At 52.0% G+C, this 20,175-nt stretch overlaps 1 protein-coding gene across 1 annotated transcript in view; it reads right to left on the bottom strand.

The window, feature by feature from the left end:
• Cd9 (CD9 molecule) overlaps positions 1-17,319 on the bottom strand; it is a 33,861-nt gene extending 16,542 nt beyond the window's left edge. The window contains exon 1 of the mRNA XM_028892317.2: positions 17,127-17,319. Coding sequence (XP_028748150.1) covers positions 17,127-17,192 — 66 coding nt within the window. The 5' untranslated portion in view covers positions 17,193-17,319. The remainder of the gene's footprint in view (positions 1-17,126) is intronic.
• Positions 17,320-20,175: the final 2,856 nt, after the last annotated feature.

Raw genomic sequence — 20,175 nt, 5'->3', positions numbered from 1 at the left:
GGTCCTAGGTGAGATCCTGCATCAGAAAGGACGCCAACGGCAGCAAGTCGGCACTGGTGAGCAGCAATGCATGGTGATGCACGCCTCTGCTCCCAGAACACAGGATGCTGGGGCAGGGAGACAGGAGTGAGTTCCCGGACAGCCTGGGCTCTAGCATAAAAACTTGTTTCACAAAGCCTCCCCCAACTCAAACCCTAAACAAACAAGAATCCTGTGGGAGCAGGAACACGGTAAGGTCTGCTGTGACACTAGAAGCCAGCAGAGGCTACCCTATCTTGGCAACTGCTTCCGTCCTAAAAAGCAGCTGCCGCCTGTCTGTCTCTCCCCCACAAGGCTTCCGTCTCCTTCAAGGACTGCTCAGCTAATTAGCTTCTTTACTGCCTCTGTGTTCTGTCTCTGCCAATACTACACCGGCAGGTCTCTCAACCCTAAAAAGAAAGCAACAGCAGAATGGAAACCTAAGCTCCCTTTCTTCAGCCTCGCGCCCCGACACTGTCCCTGCAGTCCTGAATCCTCACGGACAGGTCACTAACTGTTCAAGTGTCCCAACCTGCCGCTGATGCCCAGGAACCCAGGCTCCTCCTCCTTGGATGGAATCTAAGTTTCCCAACTCAGCACCTAGCATACCTGCCTCTGCTCACCCAAGTCCCTCCTCCCGAAATGCCACCCTGGACACCTAGGCCACATCTCACAACGGATGAAGCTGGGCACAGTGGCTCCTGCCTGGGATTTTAGCATGAAGGAGGCTGGGGCACGGCTGAGGTGGCATGGGCTTTAATCACAGCACTCAGGAGGCAGAGGCAGGAGGATCTCGGTGACTATTGTATAGTAAATTCCAGGCCGGTCAGGGCTACATAATGAGATCCTGCCCCCTCCCCCCACCCCATAGGTGTGGTGGGTCACACCTATAATCCTAGCAGCGGGAGACTGAGGCAGGACATCTTTGAGGCCAGCCTGGGCTACACAGTAAACCCTGACTCAAAATCAAAACAGAGTGGCTCAGTGGTGGGGCACTTGCCTCCCTTGGAAGGGCCTGGATGAGAGGAGGGGCCAGTCCTTATGGAGTCTTTACTGCCTTCCAACAGGGTCTCTCTGTGCACAGCTGGGGCGGATCTCAAACTTTCGAACCTCCCATGTTTTCCAAGGGCTGGATTACAGGCGCGTATTGCCACACCTGGCTCCTATAAAGCCTTCTGAAAAGCCAAGCTTCAGCAAACCTCTCTGTGGCCCCGCCCTTCGAGAAATCTAGCCATCCACTCCAGCTTTGGGTGAACCACACAGACAACGTGATCATGTAAGGCTTAGGCCAATTTCAGAATCACAACAGCCCTCTCTCCCTGACCCGGACCCGGTCTGGAACTTGTGAGGCAGGCTCCCAAGCCGTCCACCATTGCGCCACGTCCCAGCTCATTTTCTGTTTTCCCAGGTCCACAGGAAGTGCAGAGCAGGGTTTTAGTGAGTCACATCGCAAATCTCACTACAGGGACAGTCTCACCCTGAAACATGACCGCAGCCGATGGAAATACCTCCAATTCCAAAGGACTATTAAAAAAAAGAAAGAAAGAAAGAAGTGTAATAATGGGCTGCTCAGTTATTCCTAGCCAAGCTTGCAAAACTGGATTCAGCCAGATCCTGTGGAGATATGCACCCACCGGGGGAAGGGGAATTGTTAGAAACTCAAGTCTGTGGGCAGATGGATGAGACTAGAAGCTGCATCCGGCGGCCCCTCAGGTGGGAGGCAGCATGCGACCCTCTAGGACAGATCCCCGTCAAAACACACTGGGTGTACTAGTGTTCTGCACTGGGCCATCTCCTGTACTGTGGCCTGACCGGCCACATTTTTTTTTTTTTTTAAAGGACAAAATTCTTTGCATGTTTTTCCTAGTTGGGGTTAGAGAATCCAGAAAACAGAGAGGTTTTGAAACAAGGTTTCAGGTATAAACTTTACATGTAGCCTGGACAGTCCTAAGACTGCAAGCACGTGCCACCAAACCTGGTTTATGCGGTACTGGGGATTGAACTCACGGCTTTGTGCATGTTAGGAAAACATTCTACTGACCAACTCAGCTACACTTCCAGCCCACTCTGCATGGACTTGAGGTAGCCTCATCTGCGTGCTGGGAGGGATGGAGGTGGGCTGTGGGGAGTGGAGGAGGTCTGGGAAAAGGAGAGGGTTTTCTTTCCTACTTCCTGTTGACCTTCTGGAAAAAACAATGGCTATTTTAGGAAAGGATGGTGGCATAATAGAAATGTAGCAAGCAAGAAGCAGGAAGCCTTGTAGCTGCCACCTGTCACCTGCATGGCTACACCACCAGTTCCTGGCTGTACAAGGGGAGGATCCCAGAATCACCTGAGGAATTCTAAACGTGCGTTTGCCCTGGCTCTACGTGGGTGCCAGGTGATGGGACTGCACACCCCTGTTGGGAAGGACTCTGTAATTCCGGCACTGCCCGGAATCTCCGATACAAAGCACTTTCCTCAGTTCCCTTCATTTCCCCTCACCTTACCCTAGCTCAGTGATACATAGCTAGGCTGGGCTCGAACTTGTGGTAATCTCTCTGCCTCGGGCCCCTGAATGCTGCTGGAGTTACAGGCATGCAAAACACACACACACACACACACACACACACACACACACACACACACACACACACCATCCTGTTTCACTTTTATAGGTTGAAGGTGAAGGTAAGGTCAAAGAAATCCATAAAACCCTCTGGAAACTGTAGGGTGCCGTGGCCACCCAGACTCTGTAGGGAAAAAACAGTAACGAAGGCAACAGTAACAGTAATAAACCTTGAGAGAGACACCGATGAGCGGGCGGTCACTGACACTCCTCCGACTTTGGATGTCCTCCTGTGATCCCAGAAGGCAGCGGGCAGAAGCGGGATCATCCGGGACACTGGGTTTTTGTTTTCTGAGACTGTGTGTCTTGGGTGGTGGAGGCAGATGGGTAAATTTACCTTCTCCACACCCACAAAACGCTTGCCAGAGCCGGGGAATTGGATGGAATGGCAGACATGAGGTGGGAGCCGAGGAGAGGCTGGAGAGGTATGCTCAGCCCCCAGGCTATGGTCTCTCCTGGGAGGGAGGGGCTCTCCCTGGATTTCAAAGGACAAGACAGCAGCTCTTAACTGTCTTTCAGCAGACGCCATCGCTCCACTTCGTGTTTTGTTTTGAACACGGTGGCATGGGCACCTGTAGGCACAGCTGCTTACACTGTCCCGTAAGTCAGTGACAGACCAAATTACTAGAATGCAGTTCGCTCCATCAGCCCTGTTTCCAGGCCCTAAAATATCCGTCAAGCTTGAAGAAAGCTGTTGAGGATGAGATAAGGCCCTTTGTGTCCAAAGGCAAGTCAGGCCACCGGGATCTGTGGGCTCCGGGCCTCACGCATCCCCATGGCAACCTCCTCTAGCCAACAAATGCCAAGCCTGGAATGGGCCGAGTCACCAGTTAGGAGGCTGGGCCAGGCAATGCCAGCAAGAACACAGGATCAGGATCCCAAGTTTCAGCCTCCTCTAATCCTCTCCTTGACCCCCTCCCCCACCTGACACTGGACCCGTTGGCTGAAGGGCAAGGGTGTGGGCAGTGCTAGATGTGGGGGTCCTCACACAGAGGGCCCCTCTCCCCGGTTATGAACAAAACCCAGGTCCACGCCATGGCTGCCCTTCCTTGAGGATCACAAACTATTAGCTTGTGGTAAAGTTTAAAGAGCATGGGACGAACTTGAGTTTAACAGAAAGACTGCCCAGCAGGCCCGGGGCCAAGCCTCAGACTTCTGCTTTCTCAGCTTCTACCAAGCGAGCAGCATTCATATCCACAGCAAGCCCGCGGGGACCCCGTTGGTGGCCAGCGCTCCTCAAGGGGGAGTTCCCAGAACCTGTCAGAGAGTACACCCACTCACTGTTCCCTCCCAGACCTGAGGTCAACTCCTCAGGGGTGGGGGCTGTTACCCAGGAGCCTGTGTGTGAGCACAGGCCCTGGGGGATTATACTTTCACGATCATAATCACTCCCCTGGGCTTTTGTTTAAATACTACACAAGAAGGGTGGACAGGAAATGGCTTTCTCTGGACTTGTGAGCCCAGAGAGGAGCGTTCCTCACACCCTTGCTGAAAAACACCGAGAGGGGGGTAGTGTCTCCTGGGCGCATGCTCCATGTCTGTGGGAGCCTCAGCTGAAAGGGGCAAGGCTGTCTGCCCACAGGACATGGACACAGGGCGTGAGGCTCTGGCAAGCTAACCAACCCAACCCCAAAGGCACAGAAGTCCCCCTGGACTGCTGGCTGGTACCCGTGAAGGCCAGGCTGGGAGTGGGAAGCCTGAGAGGCAGACTCACTGGCTGGGCAGCTCCACACTGAAGATCAAGGCCAGGAAGCTGAGGCAAAAGGCTCAAGTTGGAACCTGCATTTGGCTCCCAAAGGTGCGTTTAGCTCTCCCCCAGTGACTCAGGGGGTGTGTAAGAGGCTCCCATGGCCAGCCAGGGCTGACGTGCAGCGAAAACCCCTCCCGATTTTCCTAGGCCACGCAGCTATCATGCGTGAGAGCAGACTCGGGCTTCATGCTATCCCAAACTCGTGAAGAGATTTCGTTTTACACAAGAAAACACACAGAGATTGTAGTCAGGTTGCAGGTTCTCTAGCTTTAGCACTGACTCAGTTTCTGGCAGGTTTTCCTGCCAGAGGCGGGAGATAGTGAAATACACAATGGCCAAAACAGAGTCGGACAATAACAGCAGCAGTTACTATCTGTGAGGACCCACGCACGGTGGGATGTGGTTTATTCTGCTAGCGTCCTTCTTTTATACATGACTAGGGATCCTCCGAGATGGTAAGCAACACACTCAGAACCACACAGCCAGAACAGGAAGGACTCAAATTGAACCAAGGTTATAGAGATTAAAAACTATACTTCTGAGAATTGCCCAAGTCAGGGATCGGTGGGACTGGGAATCCCCAAGTCAGGGATCGGTGGCCTGGGCAGGCTAGACTTGGAAAAATACTCTAGCTTAAACCTTAGTGACAAGGATTTTTCTTCTTGCCCAGGCTTGAAGATGAAGTGCCAGCTGCTTGGTGAGGGAGGGCAGAGGTCAGCTTGAGTTCACTGTTCTTCCCTCTGCTGAGGCCGGAGGGGAAGTGTTCCTTGGAAAAAGTGCTTTAGGGAAGCTCCACCAGGCACCCCTGGTTTTCTGTCCCCGATGCCTGCACAGAAGCAATGGTGATTCTAGTCTGACACCCTCTAGCACAGTGGTTCTCAACTTATGGGTCAAGACCCCCGGGGGTGTCCACCGACCCTTCACAGGGATCAACTAAAGACCATTGGAAAACACAGATATTTACATTATGATTCATAACAGTAGCAAAATTAGCCTAGCGCGCCGAACGGTGGTGACGCACACCTTCAATCCCAGCATTCGGGGAGGCAGAGGCAGGCGGATCTCTGTGAGTTCCAGCCTGGTCTACAGAGGGAGATCCAGGACAGGCCACACAGAGAAATCCAGTCTGGAAAACCCAAAGCAAACAAATAAGCAAACGGAGTAGTAAAATTACAGTTACGAAGTATCAACGAAAATAATTTTATGGTTGGTCACCACAACATGAGGAGCTGTATTAAAGGGTTTGAAACACTGGGAAGGTTGAGAACCGCTGCTCTAGGATCTGTTTTTTTTTTTTTTTTTTTCCGGGGGTGGGGGGGGGTCCATATTGTCTAGAAGGTTCTAGATGAGAGTATTCAATCCTCTCTTGGGGAGGGGGAGGGGCAGAGGTCTTAGAATTGGGGTGGGGTAAAGTAAGACTACTTCTTTCATCTGCCGCGCCCCCCCCACCCCCGCCCCATTTCATTCATTCTGTTGGTTTGAGGCAGGGTCTCACGTAGCCCAGGCTGGTCTCTAACTTGCTACAGAGCTGAGGATGTCCTGGAAGGGGGCTGGAGCCGATTTCAGCTCTGAGTCACCCTGTGCTGTGATTCCACAGGTGGAGGAGGGAGACTGGCTGAACAGAAATGTTTGGGACCAGCTCTCGGCCCCAAACATTTACAGCAAGCCAAGCGGTGCTGTGACTCCGGAGATGGCTGCGGACATCCAGGCTAGCTAACCTACCCCGGGCTCTTCCTGTGAGCCAGGAAAGTGAGAACAGCTTTGCATTAAGTGTTGCATTACCGCCTCCATTATGCAAACGGGAAAAGGAGGCGAAGACACTAATTTGCCACCTCCTCACAGAAGCCTGTGCTTTTAACAAACCAGCTCCCCAAGAATGGCCCGGCTATTAACTTTTGTTCTTTTTTTTTTTTCTTGAGGCAAATTTTCAGGTAGCCCTTGCTGGCCTTAATCTCACTATGTAGTTGATAAGAACCTTGAACCTTTGGTTTTTTGAGACAAGGTTTCTCTGTGTAACATCTCTAGCTGTCCTGGAACTTGCTTTGTAGACCAGACTGGCTGGAACTCACAGAGATCCACCTGCCTCTGCCTCCTGAGTACTGGGATTAAACCCTGAACTCTCTTGATCCTACTGCAGGCATGTGGCACCTGGCCCAGGTGCCAAATTTTGAAAAAAAAAAAATTATGATATTCATATAATTCATCATTAAAAAAAATCCAATTGTGAAATACACACGTTAAAGAAGGCATCTGTTTCCTTGACTTCTCAGGCTTTTCTGTATGGCTGGCACCCTGAGAACACTGTTGGCCTGCACACTGACCTGACCGGAGCTCCATTTAGGGTTCTAACGCTCTTAGGTGGCTTCCACAGTCAGTCAGTCAGTCAGAAATGAGGAAACAGAATCAGAGAGCTGAAGCAACTTGCCCACGCCACAGCAAGTTCAGGGTGACTCAGCTGTGGGCTCTCTCTGTCACCTGCATGACACAGGCCATGAGAGAGAAATCTCATTCTTGGTAGAGAGGGTGTATATGTGTGGGTTTACCTCTCTAGGGCGTGGAAGAGAATCTAGGGCCACATCAACGTTTTCTCAGGGTATCGTCCTAATAATGAGGCAGAGACTCGGTCTGGACAAGTTCAGGAATTAAGAAATCCCCCCCTTCTATAGACGGAGTCGGCATCTAAAACCCAGAGCCTTGGGCTGGGTGTCACTCAGTAGCAGAGTCTGTCCTTCATGCTTGAGGCCCAGGCTGACCTCTTTCTTTCAAAACCAGACATCTCGATTGAAATTTCCACTGCCTGCTTACTAGACACACAGCATCCCCCGGCCAGCTCACAAATCACCCCTTTCTGCTGAAAGCAGACATTCTGACCTTAACCAGATCACGTGACATGGGGGCGGGGTTTGGAGGACGTTTTGCTTTAGATTCCAGACCACCACACGTTTTCCACAGTGCACAGCTCGCTCACTAAGGTGTCTGGTGATTAGATGCGCGCACACACTCCTGCTTCCCCACATTTTACTGGGTGGACTGGCAGCTCCCATCCCACCTGCTGAAGAAGTGGAGATGGGCTGGCGTGGATGGCCCGGGAGGTGGCAGGTGAACTTTCAAAGAGGGCCACGGAGCATGCGCGGTGGCGGCATTGGCCAAGGGCACTGAGAGCACTGCTCGGCTGAGTCTCCTCTCCCATTCTGACATAGTGTGAGTGCTAAGGCAGGCAGGTTTTCCAGATTTCTGTGTCTCACCCATCATGTCTTGACCTTTGCACAGTCTCTCCCTTCTTCATATTTTAGGTCTCTTAATTTTACATGACAAGCGTCCACACATCTGCCCTCACACCTACACCCTACCCCTAGGCAATCAGTTCACTTGAACTATTTCCACAGCGGGCCTTTGGGTAGACAACACTGACTTCCTCTCTATGTATGTGTGAGAAGCAGGATTTCATGCAGCCCAGGCTAGCCCACTAAGTAGCCTGACTCCACCGCCTAGATGCTAAGGTGTCAGGCTGTGTATGATCTGTTTATGTGGGGTCGGGGAGTGAAACCAGGGGTTCACACATGGTAGGTAAGCATTTTATCAAAGGAGCTGTGTCTAGACTCCGTTTCCCTTCTTTTGATATGGGAAAACTGGGGCACAGAAGCTGAGTTACTTCTCTGAGATAATACCACAAATAAAGTACTGAACTCGATTCCGATTGCAAAGTGCGCATTCGACATCATTTTGTCAAGCTGTATCTCTTCTACCCCCACATTGGGAACCGAATCCAGGGACTCTGAAGTTACATTCCCCGGTGCCAGAACTGTGGTGTCTGGCTTGAGGTGCTCCTGAGCCTGGCCTTCCTAGGTGAGCTGCCAATGGACAGCCTAAGCAGAATCTGGGCTTCCTTCCCCTGGCCGCTGGCCTCTGAGCTCTGTCCACACGAGCAGCGCTCTGGGAAGCAGAGCCCTGAGTGACGCGGTGCCCCTTCTTCTAGGCTTAGCTTTCCTTCCCCTGCAGCTGCTCACTCACTGCCCACTGTCCCCACGGGCCAGGGCTGCCAGGGCAGTCCATGTCCTTATCTCTTGGAAAGCTGACTTCTGAGCTCCAACCCGGAGCCTCTGCCCGCGATCTGGAGCAATGCAATAACACCAGCTCTGAAGACACACTGTGGGGTCCTAGAGGCAACTGTGGCATGAGGATGATGTCAGCTTCCCATTACAAAGGGCTAAGGGCTCTCCATCCCCAGCACTGGAAAATAATCTAATTTCTGCTCGCAACAAGTTTTCTGGGTCGCGTAAAGGTTACGTGCCTTAGACCCAGAGTCACAATTTGATTAGTGGAAAGCAGAGTACACAAGACTGTCCCGGGCTGGTCATTAACATCTGAGTGTTGCCAGGTGTGGAGCACCCACAATTCCAGCTTTGGGGAATTATTGGGAGCTTGAGGCCAGTAGTGTCTACACAGAGCATTCTGGGTCAGCCTGGGCCACATAGTCTCAAACACAATACACCACCCACGTTTGAGTGTGAGGGTAATAGACGGACGCTTGGGGCATCATAAAGGTGGTGGTACTCAAATTGCAAAGGGGCAGTAGGAAGCTGCCTTAGTGGGGAGGGCCCATTTCTGGGGTGCACATTCCTCTTTAGGACCAGCAGTGGCGGTTCCCCGGATTGGAAACACCCATCAGAGCTGGGGTGCAACCACGTGGTTGTGTCTGTGCAGCCCTCTGCCAGGGCTCACTTAGAAGTGACATGCACCCCAATCCCTAGACCTCTACCCACTGGAAAAGTTACCCACTCGTGAGCTCACAACTACTCATGGCTTTGCCGATCTTTTCATTCGGCTTTAATAAAGCCACCGCGTCACTCTAGACGCACTGTAGGTGGGAAAGAGATGGAAATTAGAATACTGCAGAAATCTGTTTGACTTTAATAAAGTGGTTCAATTTACTTTCTGGTATTTTTAGCCCAAGTCTAGGACAGCTCCAGTGAGCCACACAGGGCTGTGTTGTTTCTGATCTGGACATACTGGCAGTTCAAACCGGGGCATGCGTGAGTGAATAGGGGCTGCCTTCTGATACTGAGAGCTGTCTGGAGGTGGGAAGCCAGCCACTAGCCTTCTCTGGGTGAGTAGTGTTCACAGGACCCCCGATGGGCATTGGGTCCCTGTGAAGGCCACTTCTGTCCCTCTGCACAGTGCTCATTGTGTGCACTGAGCGAGAAGGACTCAACACCCAGGCTGTTGACACATATCCAAGTCATCAGTCAGTCCCCAAATCACAGAACCTTCCTTACAATCCAATTAACACGGGCAGTTTCCAAGCTAGACTGTTTTGTCTGTTCCTGTCATTCAACCAGGTGGCTTGTTAACTCTCTGGAGACCCAGTCCTACCCCTGTCCAACAAGACATCCTGCCTTTCTGGAAGTTTCCAGGGGAGAGGAGGAGATAAGGCTGCGTGAGCTGGGTCTCCCAAGCTCCGTGGGGTAGGAAGAGGAATCGCCACCGAGCAAAACCTGCCTGGAAGCTTCTGAAGGTGGATTCCTTGTGTGGACTAGATAAATTAAGCTAGTGTCCAATCATCCTTGCAGCTATGAGGATCGGTGGGGAGAAGCCTCTGCAGCTCAGACAGCCCTGGATTATCCCTGGAGTTCAGAGTTCCACCCCCCCCCCTTCTTTTTGATACTGGGGACTCAGCATGCAGTATCCTCAGTCTTTACAAGTTTAAAAAAGAAGCCGGGCGGTGCTGGTGCACGCCTTTAATCCCAGCACTTGGGAGGCAGAGGCAGGTGAATCTCTGTGAGTTCCAGGCTAGCCTGGTCTACAAAGCAAGTTCCAGGATAGTCACGGCTACACAGAGAAACCTTGTCTCAAATTTTGTTTTATGTGTATGGCTATCCTTGCCTGCATGTATGTATGTGCAGCAGGCACCCACCTGGTGCCCTAGGAGATCAGAGACAGTTGTGAGACACCATGTGGGTGCTGGGAACCAAACCAGTCCGATGCAAGAGCAGCGGGTGCTCTTAACCACTGAGCTATCTCCCCAGCTCCCACAGAACCAGTCCTGAACTTACAATTTATTTTTTGTTGTTTTGTTTTTGTAAAGATACACATGAGATAGTTATTGACAACCGTGCCGATTAAGCCAACTGAAAGTTTTCAATCTTTTTTTTTATTGATGGCCAGACCAAGAGCAGACTTGAGCCTCTGGAAAGTCTCTTGGTGTCTAAGTTTAGGGACACAGCATTATAAAAGGTAAAACCCACAAAAATACATCAAAGTTATATGATGGTCAGAGTAACCTTGAAATGTTCATTCACAGCAGAGCACAATAGGTATTGTAGACATAGCTTGCCAATTATTTTGGCTAATACATTTGGACCATCGTCAAAGTCATGGAAATCTCAAATGTGTTGCTAAGCAGATGTGACTGATGTGGGGAGGAGGGTGGAGGAGGGCTGGGAACTGTCTAAGCAAACCCCAAACGGAATCAACAAGACGGCATTACATAAGTCATTTCAGCTTTTTCCTTTTTTACTGATTTTTGAGGTGGGGTCTCACTTAGTAGTTCTGGTTGTCCTACACAGACTAGGCTGGCCTTGAACTCAGAGATCCACCTGGGCCCCCCTCCTCCTCTGGGATCAAAGTCATGCACCACCACGCCCAGCTAAACTTAGGGTTTCTAATATCACTTTTAAATACCCTCTATTATTCTCCCATCCGATTCCAGGAAGTCACTTATGTCAGAAACATGGAATCCAGGACATAGCAGGAACCTGGAAACCAAGAGAAACAAATCAATATGGGGCCATTCGTGATCTCAGGTTCATGGGCCTCCAGGACCAAAAAAAAAAAAAAAAAAAAAAAAAAAAAGAAAAAAGAAAAACAAACAAACCATGTGTAGCATTTTTTCCCCTTGGAAGAAAGTCTTACTAATTTCATGGGATTCCCTAAAAAGGTTATGACCTGGAAGTCTACCATAACATACACATAGTACTTATTAAAATTTAGCCGGGAGTGGATTTGGCCCACGAATCCCAGCACTTGGGAGGTAGAGGCAGGAGAATCTACTGAGTTCAGAGTCCAGACTGGACTACATAGAGAGACCCCGTCTCAAAAACAAAACAAAAAACTTTCCACAAAAACAAAACCCCAAAGAAACAAACCGCTCCCCGAATTAATTCATGACTAAGTATTTTTTTGGGTGGATGGGGTAGGAAATTACCCGGATGGATATAATTTTTATAAAATTGTCTCATCTGGGGACAGGATGTTGCTTTCCACAGCTGCATGCCACCACTTGACGGAAAATGAAAATATCCCTGGACCAGCCTGACTTTTTCCACAGCATGGAGAAGCCAGGTGACATGCAGTCAGACCTCCAAAATACAAAATCATACAAAAAATACTGAGGCTGGCCTTTTAAAAAAAAAAATGAATCTTGAATTTCTTTAGTTAAGATACAGTTCTGGTGGTAGTTCAGGGTCAGGGAGATTTTCCCACCTTTGAAACGGAGAGCTTGTTGCTCTTCTGTGTGTAAAAAGTAAAATGCATTTCTGCAAGGCTTTGACTGGAAAGCAAAAACAAACCCCCAAAACTTTGAGGGCTGGGGGTGTGTGTGCTGCAGCTCAAGGGCAGAATGCTTGCCTCCCATGCATGAGGCTGCGGGTTCAGTTCCCAGCACCAGAGACAGAAGAATCCCTCTGACCCAATGGGGACAGGAAGGAACTCAGAAGTCACAAGGTCATTTCTTTTCTCAGTGCCACATGGGTTTATCCAGAATAAACAAGGCAGCAACAGAGATGCAGAAGCCACCAAACCCCTGAGATCTGAGCCCCCTGCCCAGTCCCCTAAGCCAGGAATACCCAGGCAGAAGCCATCTATCTACCTCTGTGTGCTACCAAAGAAAAGATGTGTCGTGTCCCCCCCCCCCCCCCCCCCCGTAAATCTAAATCCAAGGTATTTTTTAGGTCCCAAACTGTGTGGAGACCAAGCTCAGAGGCCACGTCTCCTTATAAAAAATGAATTGAACCAAAAAAAAAAAAAAAAAAAAAAAAAACAGACAGAACCACCCCAGGATACTCAGGCCTATGTGTAAGATTAAAGGTTCATGTCCAACACACTTCCCAAAGGGAGGGCCGAGAACGGCAATTTGGGAATGCAGAAGCCAGGCAAGGCTCATTTCGGGAGTTAGCACTGACCAGCCACCCCAGATCCACTCCTATAAGGCTGCAGATCAAAGCCTGTCCAGATTTGGGGAGTAACCAGTAACTGGCAGCCAGCAGCCACGGCTTCTCTGGATCCATAGCAAGCTCTGGAATGTTGCCACCGGCACTTTGAAAACAGGGGCAGAGTCTGTGAGAGAGGAGTGTGGGTGTGTGTGAGAGCGAGTGTGAGTGTGTGCACATGAATCCAATTCTCACCACCACCCAGAGATCCGGATTCCTGATCTTGGTTGTTGGTAACTATGGCTGGGGTGGGGGAGAAACCAAAGATCCAGGCAGGGGCCAGGTCCTGTTTTCCATCGCCCAGCAGACACTTGGCCTCAGCTCACCCTCTCCCCAACCTGCCAGCTCCAGTACAAGCAGGGCAGTGTCGCTCCAGCCCAGGCGCTCTGTGGGAAGCCATTTTATGCAACAGTTCAGTCCAACATCCAAGTCAAACAACAACTTCGGGGAGGCCGCGAGCTGGGTGGGGAGGGGCTCTCGGCACAGCCACGCACCCCAGCGTGGCCTGCCCGGATGCCTTAGGCCCCCCTAGAGGCTCTGCGCCTTTATTTTCAGGAGTGGGTGTCCCCTCCTCCCTGAGTCAGATGTGTGGCAACACACAAAATGGAGTCAGTGTTTTGCTTTGGAGAATGAGGCTGGATCAGATGGCAGGGAGATGTAGGAAAGATGGAAGGCCGAGCCACGTGGGAGTGTGTGCCAATCTGTGGTCTAAACATCCACACTTACCCAGGGGTCTCCTCCCGAGGTGCAATAGCTGCAGGTGGAAGCTGACCTGCACCTGCCGCCACCTCTGATGAACGCCCAGCATGCACTCGGGATGGATGGGGATGCTGAATCCGGGTCCACGCTGGGACCACTACAGCCTAGGACCACGAAAGGCCAAGGCCGTGGAGCACTCACAACAGAACCTGAAGACAAGGAGACCGCCCCCCTAGAGTGAGGGAAGATGGAAGGAACAAAGAGATTCAAGAAATGGGTTTGTACACCCAGGTCAAGGTCAAGGGAACAATCCTCAGTACCATCAGAGATTTCCTGACGCCCAGCCAAAGGTGAGGTGGGGAGGATGGTGTATGGGGTGGGTGGCAGGGGTGAGGTAGGAGGACTGTGTATGCAGTAGCGGGGCGGCGGTGCGTGTGCGTGTGCGTGCGTGTGTGTGTGTGTGTGTGTGTGTGTGTGTGTGTGAATGTTTGTGTTGTTCTACAGGCTGAACTTGAACAGACCTTTGAGATCATTTGCAGCAGCTCATGGATTTTGCGCTGAGGAAACTTTAGTGTGGATCAGAAAAGTGAGCTCCCTGTACTTTCAAAGTGATCTGGGGACAAAGCTGCACTCGTCAGGCTCTGAGGCCCCGTCCAGCTCTCTGCCTATGTTTCAAGCAGCTGCCACGACCTCCAGAGATGACCAAGGCCATCTCTGGAGGAAGAGGACAGCCCCTCTGCCACTTCCATTCTTTAGGATGGGGAAGGGGCAGGAAGAGTGTCGAGGCGGGCAGAGGGGAAGCAGGAGCCGACTCTCAGTAGAGCCCATCTGACCCTCCTTTGCCTAGGCCACGGAGGATAGGAAGTCCTCACTGCGCAGGCTCAGCATCTGGGCGGATGGGTAGGATGGGGAAAGATCAGAGGCAAGAGGACCAAGGCCAGCCTGGCGGCAGGGCAAGACCCCAAACACACAGACAAAAACTAATGGAAAAGGCACATTCCTGGCCTGGCCCAAGGCTGGTCACCACATTATAGCCTGAAACACCTCTATCATCTGCCATCTAGACACCAGAAAGAGGTTTTCCTTCTCAATCCTCTCTCTCTCCCTTCCCCACCTCCCCAACTCTTTCTTTTTTAGAGGGAGGGAAGGGATAGACTTGAGGTCTGAGGGAAATTCAGGAATAACCAAAATAGGCTGGGGCGGGAGGTTTGGCTCCGAAGATATTGGAAAAAGAGACTGATTGCTGGCGTGGTTGTGGGCATGAGACACCCAGTGTCAGGAAGGCAGGCTGGGAAGGCTCAGTTGTCACTGAGCAACGCACAGGGGACACCACGCTCAGGCTTAGGAGAGAGGCACGGCCCCTTTTCCTGGTCCTCCTTCTCCTCCGCTGTCCCACGAAACTGAGGCTGGCTTCTCTTTGGACCCCTGCCTCATCCCTTCGGCATCCTCTGCACACAAAGGTGGCCCCTGCTTTCCACAGACCATATCGGGTTCCAAATGCCAAGTTCATAAATCGCTGGCCTCAAGGGAGTGAAGTGGTGACATCATAACAATCCCAGCAGTCCCCTGAGATCACAGCCTGTCATAAAGGATGTTTTGAGGAGCTTCATCTCACCTGCTTCTACTCCCACCCAATCAATAGCCAAACCCAGTTGGGTACCTCACTTGATAATGTCCTCTTACTTGACCCTGGGTAATGTCACTTAACTTTTCACGGACTAGATTTCGGGTCATCGATAGGTAAAATGGGGAAATATGCTTCTTTGGTGATATCATGGGGCTAGGTGAGGCCTTTGCAGACTGTAAACCCTTTCACAGAGACTGTAACAGGAAGGGGGCTTTGTCCCTATTAGACCCCAGGGTAGGACAGGTAACAATAATTAACTTAGGAAATTACCTGCCCCTCCACACACCCCACCATGGAAAGAGAGGTAGAAGAGGAAAGAGAAAACGAGGGGTCAGGGGATGTAGTACTAGCTCAGCTTGCAATCTTGGGCAACACTGCCCCTGCCACTCTGGCTTCCCACTGTCAACAGGGGGGCTGGCACCTACGGTTGGTGCATAATCTCTAAGGCCGTTCCCAGCCCTAAAACCTAACCCTTCCAGAGGGAGACTGTTCTGTTTCAGGAGGCACCGGTCAATCAGCAGTGTCTAGCCCGGGGCAGGGAGCTCTGGATAGGGATAGAGAGGCAGTCAGGAGACAAGCCGGACAGATTGCAGACCAGCAGGCAACAGACTGAGTAGACACAGGGTGGCCATGGGCACCTCCCCTCGGCCCCTTTCATACGCCATGGGTGCAGATGGGGGATGCAGACATGCTGTGGCACTGTGTGGCTCCCCCTAGCCCCAAACTTTCACCCCGACTAGGCAGACAGCTGAGGACTAACCAACAGACAGGCAGGGGAGAGACTGCCCGAGGGTAGGGTGAGGAAAACTCCCCAAAGGACAGGGCGGGGTTGGGTGGGGCCGGCTGTCTTTAGACTTTGTTTTGTGCTACTCCAGCAGATGAGTGGGCAAGCCAAGCCTGAGAGCCGGCCTGCCTGTCTTCAGAGCTGGGGAAACACCAGGAGGGAAAGCCCCTGTGACATCCTCTTAAGTTGTATGGGTGTGGTGACTCCTGGAAACCCAGGGCAGTCTCTGTAGGCTGCAGAACATTTCCAAGCAGCCCTGCAGAGTGTTACATTGGCTGGAGGATGATAAGCATCCCAGCCGCCAGCTCCAAGGGAATAGTGCACTTTTTTTTTTTTTTAAGTTGAAAGTCTCTGGTGGCACATAACTAGTTTCTACCGTCATCACTCTTGAGGGTGGCACAGGGGTTGCCTGGCCAAACCCTTTCCTACTTGCCTGGGATCAAACGATGTCCATTGGTGTGTAAGAGGGGTGCCCTCTCAGAAGGAGGACACAAGGGTCGTACTTGTACTTCCTTGCTGCTGTCCCTTAGAAAGCGGACATTGTTGCTTTTCCCAGACTTCCAAATGCCGAGAGGCAGGGAGTGTGTACTAGAGTTCCTCCCATCCCCACCCCCGTCTTCTCCAGGTGAACGGCCATTCCTGGCGGCCCCGCCTGGCTAGTTCTAGGAGGGTGAGGCTTCTCGACCGCAGGACCTCATTACCCGAGAAATGCAGAAACACCCGACTTCTCCCACCTAGAGGCGCCAACAGGCACCTTCCCCTCCCTCCTCTCCCTAACTCTCCCAGAGTTCTCTCCAGCCAAGATAGTTATCGCTCTTGAAAAAGAATCAGGACAATCTAGTCTTTCAGGTAGCTTGGAGGCATGGACGTTCTCACGGGGACCGAGAGCCCAGACTGTGAACACAGAAAGTCCGTCCTCCAGGTGCAGAGAGGACTTCCCCCAGCCGCTTCCTCTCCAGAGTGAGGGTGCCAGGAGCCCCTCGTGGGAGCCCCTTTGCCACTGTGGGATCACCGAGGCGGGAGACACTCACTGTCCTGCTCGCCAGGAGCCTTACGGGCTAGGGAGGGCCTCGAGTCAATCGAAAAGGAGTGCTCCGCTCCTCCCTGCCACCTTCCCCTCTAGCAATCGGGGGGTGCTCCGGGTGGCAGCGGACACAGACCCCATCTCAAATCCTCGGCGGCAGAGGGACCCAGGAGCGGAGTGCACAGCCCGGGCCACCAGGACCCCGCTTCTCCCGCCCACCTGCCCGTCCCGCCCGCGGCCAGCTGGCAGCCGCCGCGCCTTTCTCTTCTCGGCCCGAGTCCGTCTGGCGCGCCCAGTACCAGCTCCCCGGAGCTCCCGGCCACCCGGCCACCCACGGCCCCGGACGTCGTCCGGAGCTCGTGAACAGGTGGCCTCGGAGACGAGCGCGCGACAGTCGCCTCTCACTCACCCAGAAGATGAAGTTAAATCCGAAGAGCAAGTATTTGATGCACTTGCTACCCCCTTTGACCGGCATGGTGCAAACTGGACTTGCGTGGGACAAGAGGCACGCACGGCTGGGACAGAAGAGACACGGCAGCGGACTGAGACACGCTGAGGCTGGGGGCTGGCCTACGGCTCCACTTTTAAAAAGTGCCACTCCTTACGGCGACCGGCCAGCTGCGATGCGCATGTGCCGAGGGATGCCGACCCCGCCCCCCGGCCCACCTGCCCCGCCCATGCCTCGTCCACTCCCCAGGCCCAGGTTCTTGGACTCGGCTCCCCTGCAGTGCGGAGCCCGCCCTGCACCCTGCTCTTCCGGGCCGCGTTTCTGAGACCCTCTTTCCTTTCATCGTCCTCCTTCCCACCGTCTTGGGGTCTTTCCAGACCTCCAGACCCGGCCACTTTTGCCCGGGAGTAAAGTATAGGCCTCGCCTTTCCGGTTCATTCCGGGCGCTGCGCCTCAGAGTTTACTTTGGAAGACCCCGGAGGGTCATCTGCTCTAAAGGACCTTTTCAGATTCCCGCGGCAAGTCTGCCCGCCCGTTTGCCTGGCTTGCTTTCTCTCCTATACCTCCTCGTAAACCTTTCCGGACCGAAAGACTTATTTGAGCTCTGTGGCCGCTAGAATGCTTCAGGTGCCCATCTGAGCATTTCTCTTTGCTCAAAAAATTTCTTCATTCGCTGACTTAGTCTAGTTGAAATCCTGTATTTAGTCCTCGCTTTCCTGCGCACCTGGTGCCACACCCTTACTCTGACCCACCTCGCAGTCTGCAGGTGGTGTGTGGCCGGCTGCCCCTGCCTCCTTTACCTGCGGAAATTCTGTTGTGTTTTGTCTTTTATTTACATTTAAACTTATTATTTTGAGACAGAGTCTTACTATGTAGCTCTGTCTGGCTTGGAACTCGCTGTGTAAACCAGCCTGGCCTCAAACTCATAGGCGTGCGCCATCGTGCCCGGCAATTTCATTATTTCTAAGGTAGGGTCTAGCGGTGTAGCCCTGCTGACCTGGAATTTGCTTGTGTAGCTCAGGCTGTCCTCAACCCTGGATCCTCCCGCCTCAGCAATGCCAGTGCTGGTGTTTCAGCTTGGGGCTCTGTGGCTCTTTACATTCTTTCTTAATTCTTCTGGTTGGGTGAGGAGGTCCGTCTTAACATCCTTTGCAGTATTCTCTCCCTCACCCCTGCAGGAAGTTCCCTTAGAGCTCTTTATTGCAAAAGTAAACCATACTCATTACAGAAACATCAGAAAATACCAAGAAGCAGAAAGAATGTGAGTTAAAATTTCACCCGGGTTACGCAGTGCGTTGGAGGCCAATCTGGGCTACATGAGAGAGACCCTGTCTCCAAAAACAAAAACCAAAACAAGACAAATTTTCACGTAGCAAAACCAGCCTCTGTCAGCATAGCGCAGCTCTCGTTTCGTTATTTATCAGTGGACTGGTTTCATTAATCGATCCACTTACAAAGATTTTTTTTTTTCCTACAGTCCACTTTAGAGAGGAACTTCACTGGGGGCATGAGTTGAAAGCCGCTGATTCTATCCTCTTTCTTCTCTGAAGCAGTTTAGGAGCTGGGGGATGGAGAGAGGCAGGAGTCTGGAGGGGTGGGGTGTTCAATTTAGGGGTCTCCGAGAACTCTGAGGAGAGACCCTTGATTGTCCGTTTTAGGATGAGTATCCATCCCAACTATCCCAAAGAAAGAGCTGCAGTCAGGGAAGCCTGGCCATGCTGGGGCTGGGGCTCCCATGGTCTCAGGGAGAGAACCTATGAGGACTCTGTCCTCAGAGTGAGGGCAAGTGGATGAACCTTAGGGCTTCCAGGTGGAGCCATGTCCATGCATGGGCAGGGCGAGAGGGCAGGCTGCAAGCTCTGTGAGGCTAAGGACCATTGCTTGTACCTCCAGTCCCTGTTTTAAAACTTTGGGGCACTGGACAGAAAATCTGGGTGCGGTTGAGGAAGCGAAGTTAAGTAAGGTGAAGGCTAGTAGTGGAGGGAGATGAAGGATGAGCTGGGGGAGCAGTACAGAGATCTGTTAGGAGATCGAAGTGTTTAGGACAAATGGGAAGGTAGGAGGGGCATCGGGACCTAAAAATCTGCTGAGGAGACAAGGTGGGAGCCAGAGGGGGAGTCTGAGCTGGAGCCAGATCTCTAAAGGCTGGCTTCATTTGTTCTAAACGTTCTTAGGTCTTATCTCATCTTCCTGAGTGTGACGCCACGACGCCACCTCTCTCCGTGGATATGTGGCATGAGAGACCCTAACAGGCAATTCCAAGGATGTTCCTATGTCGGTCTGAGATCTCCCTAAGCAGGGGGCATGGTGAAAGCAGACTTCAGAGGCCAGGGGCATCAGCAGTTAGGTGGGACAGGGGAGCTGTGTGTGAAGTCCCAGGAACAAAATCACCTAGCTGTCTGTGCCAGGGAAGCTACCGGCAGTCGGGGAGCTGGGTGGAGGACAGAGAACAAGGAAGGAGAGGCAGAGGCTAACTGAGTCTCTTACCAGGAGGAATGGATGCCAACAGTGCTTTGCTGATTCAGTGACTCACTGAGGACGGTCATCACTATGCCCATGGAAACAGCTTAAGAACCCCCATTACATATAAACAGATTCTTTTTTTTTTTTTTTTTTTTTTTTTTTAAACAGAATCAGTCTTGTCTTGGACTGGAAACCCTCCTGCCTGAGATTCCAAGCCCACACAGTGTGGCAGCCTTATATGAGATCACCGGACCTGAGGAGATCCACCTCTGGTCTTGGTCCCTCCTCTACGGTTTATTTGGACAGGTCAGCTGTCTTTGGACCCTGGTCTCCTGTGGTGCAGTGACATTCTGGGCCAAAGTGTGTTTGTTACAGGAGCTCAACGCTACAGGCAACCAGGAAAAGGGAGGGATGGAAAAAAATGTGGTTTGCCTTAACTGGAAGAGGAAAATGTGGGTAAGCCCTTGAGTCAGAGATCACATGGTAGCAGCCAGGCCTTCCAGCTTTTATGGAGTTGGGACTGGGAAAACTTCTGCCTTCCCTGAGG

Source organism: Peromyscus leucopus, chromosome 3, assembly GCF_004664715.2.
Source record: "Peromyscus leucopus breed LL Stock chromosome 3, UCI_PerLeu_2.1, whole genome shotgun sequence".
NCBI classification, from domain to species: domain Eukaryota; kingdom Metazoa; phylum Chordata; class Mammalia; order Rodentia; family Cricetidae; genus Peromyscus; species Peromyscus leucopus.
The sequence above is the reverse complement of the archived record's forward strand: the minus strand, read 5'-3'. Positions and strand labels throughout refer to the sequence as shown.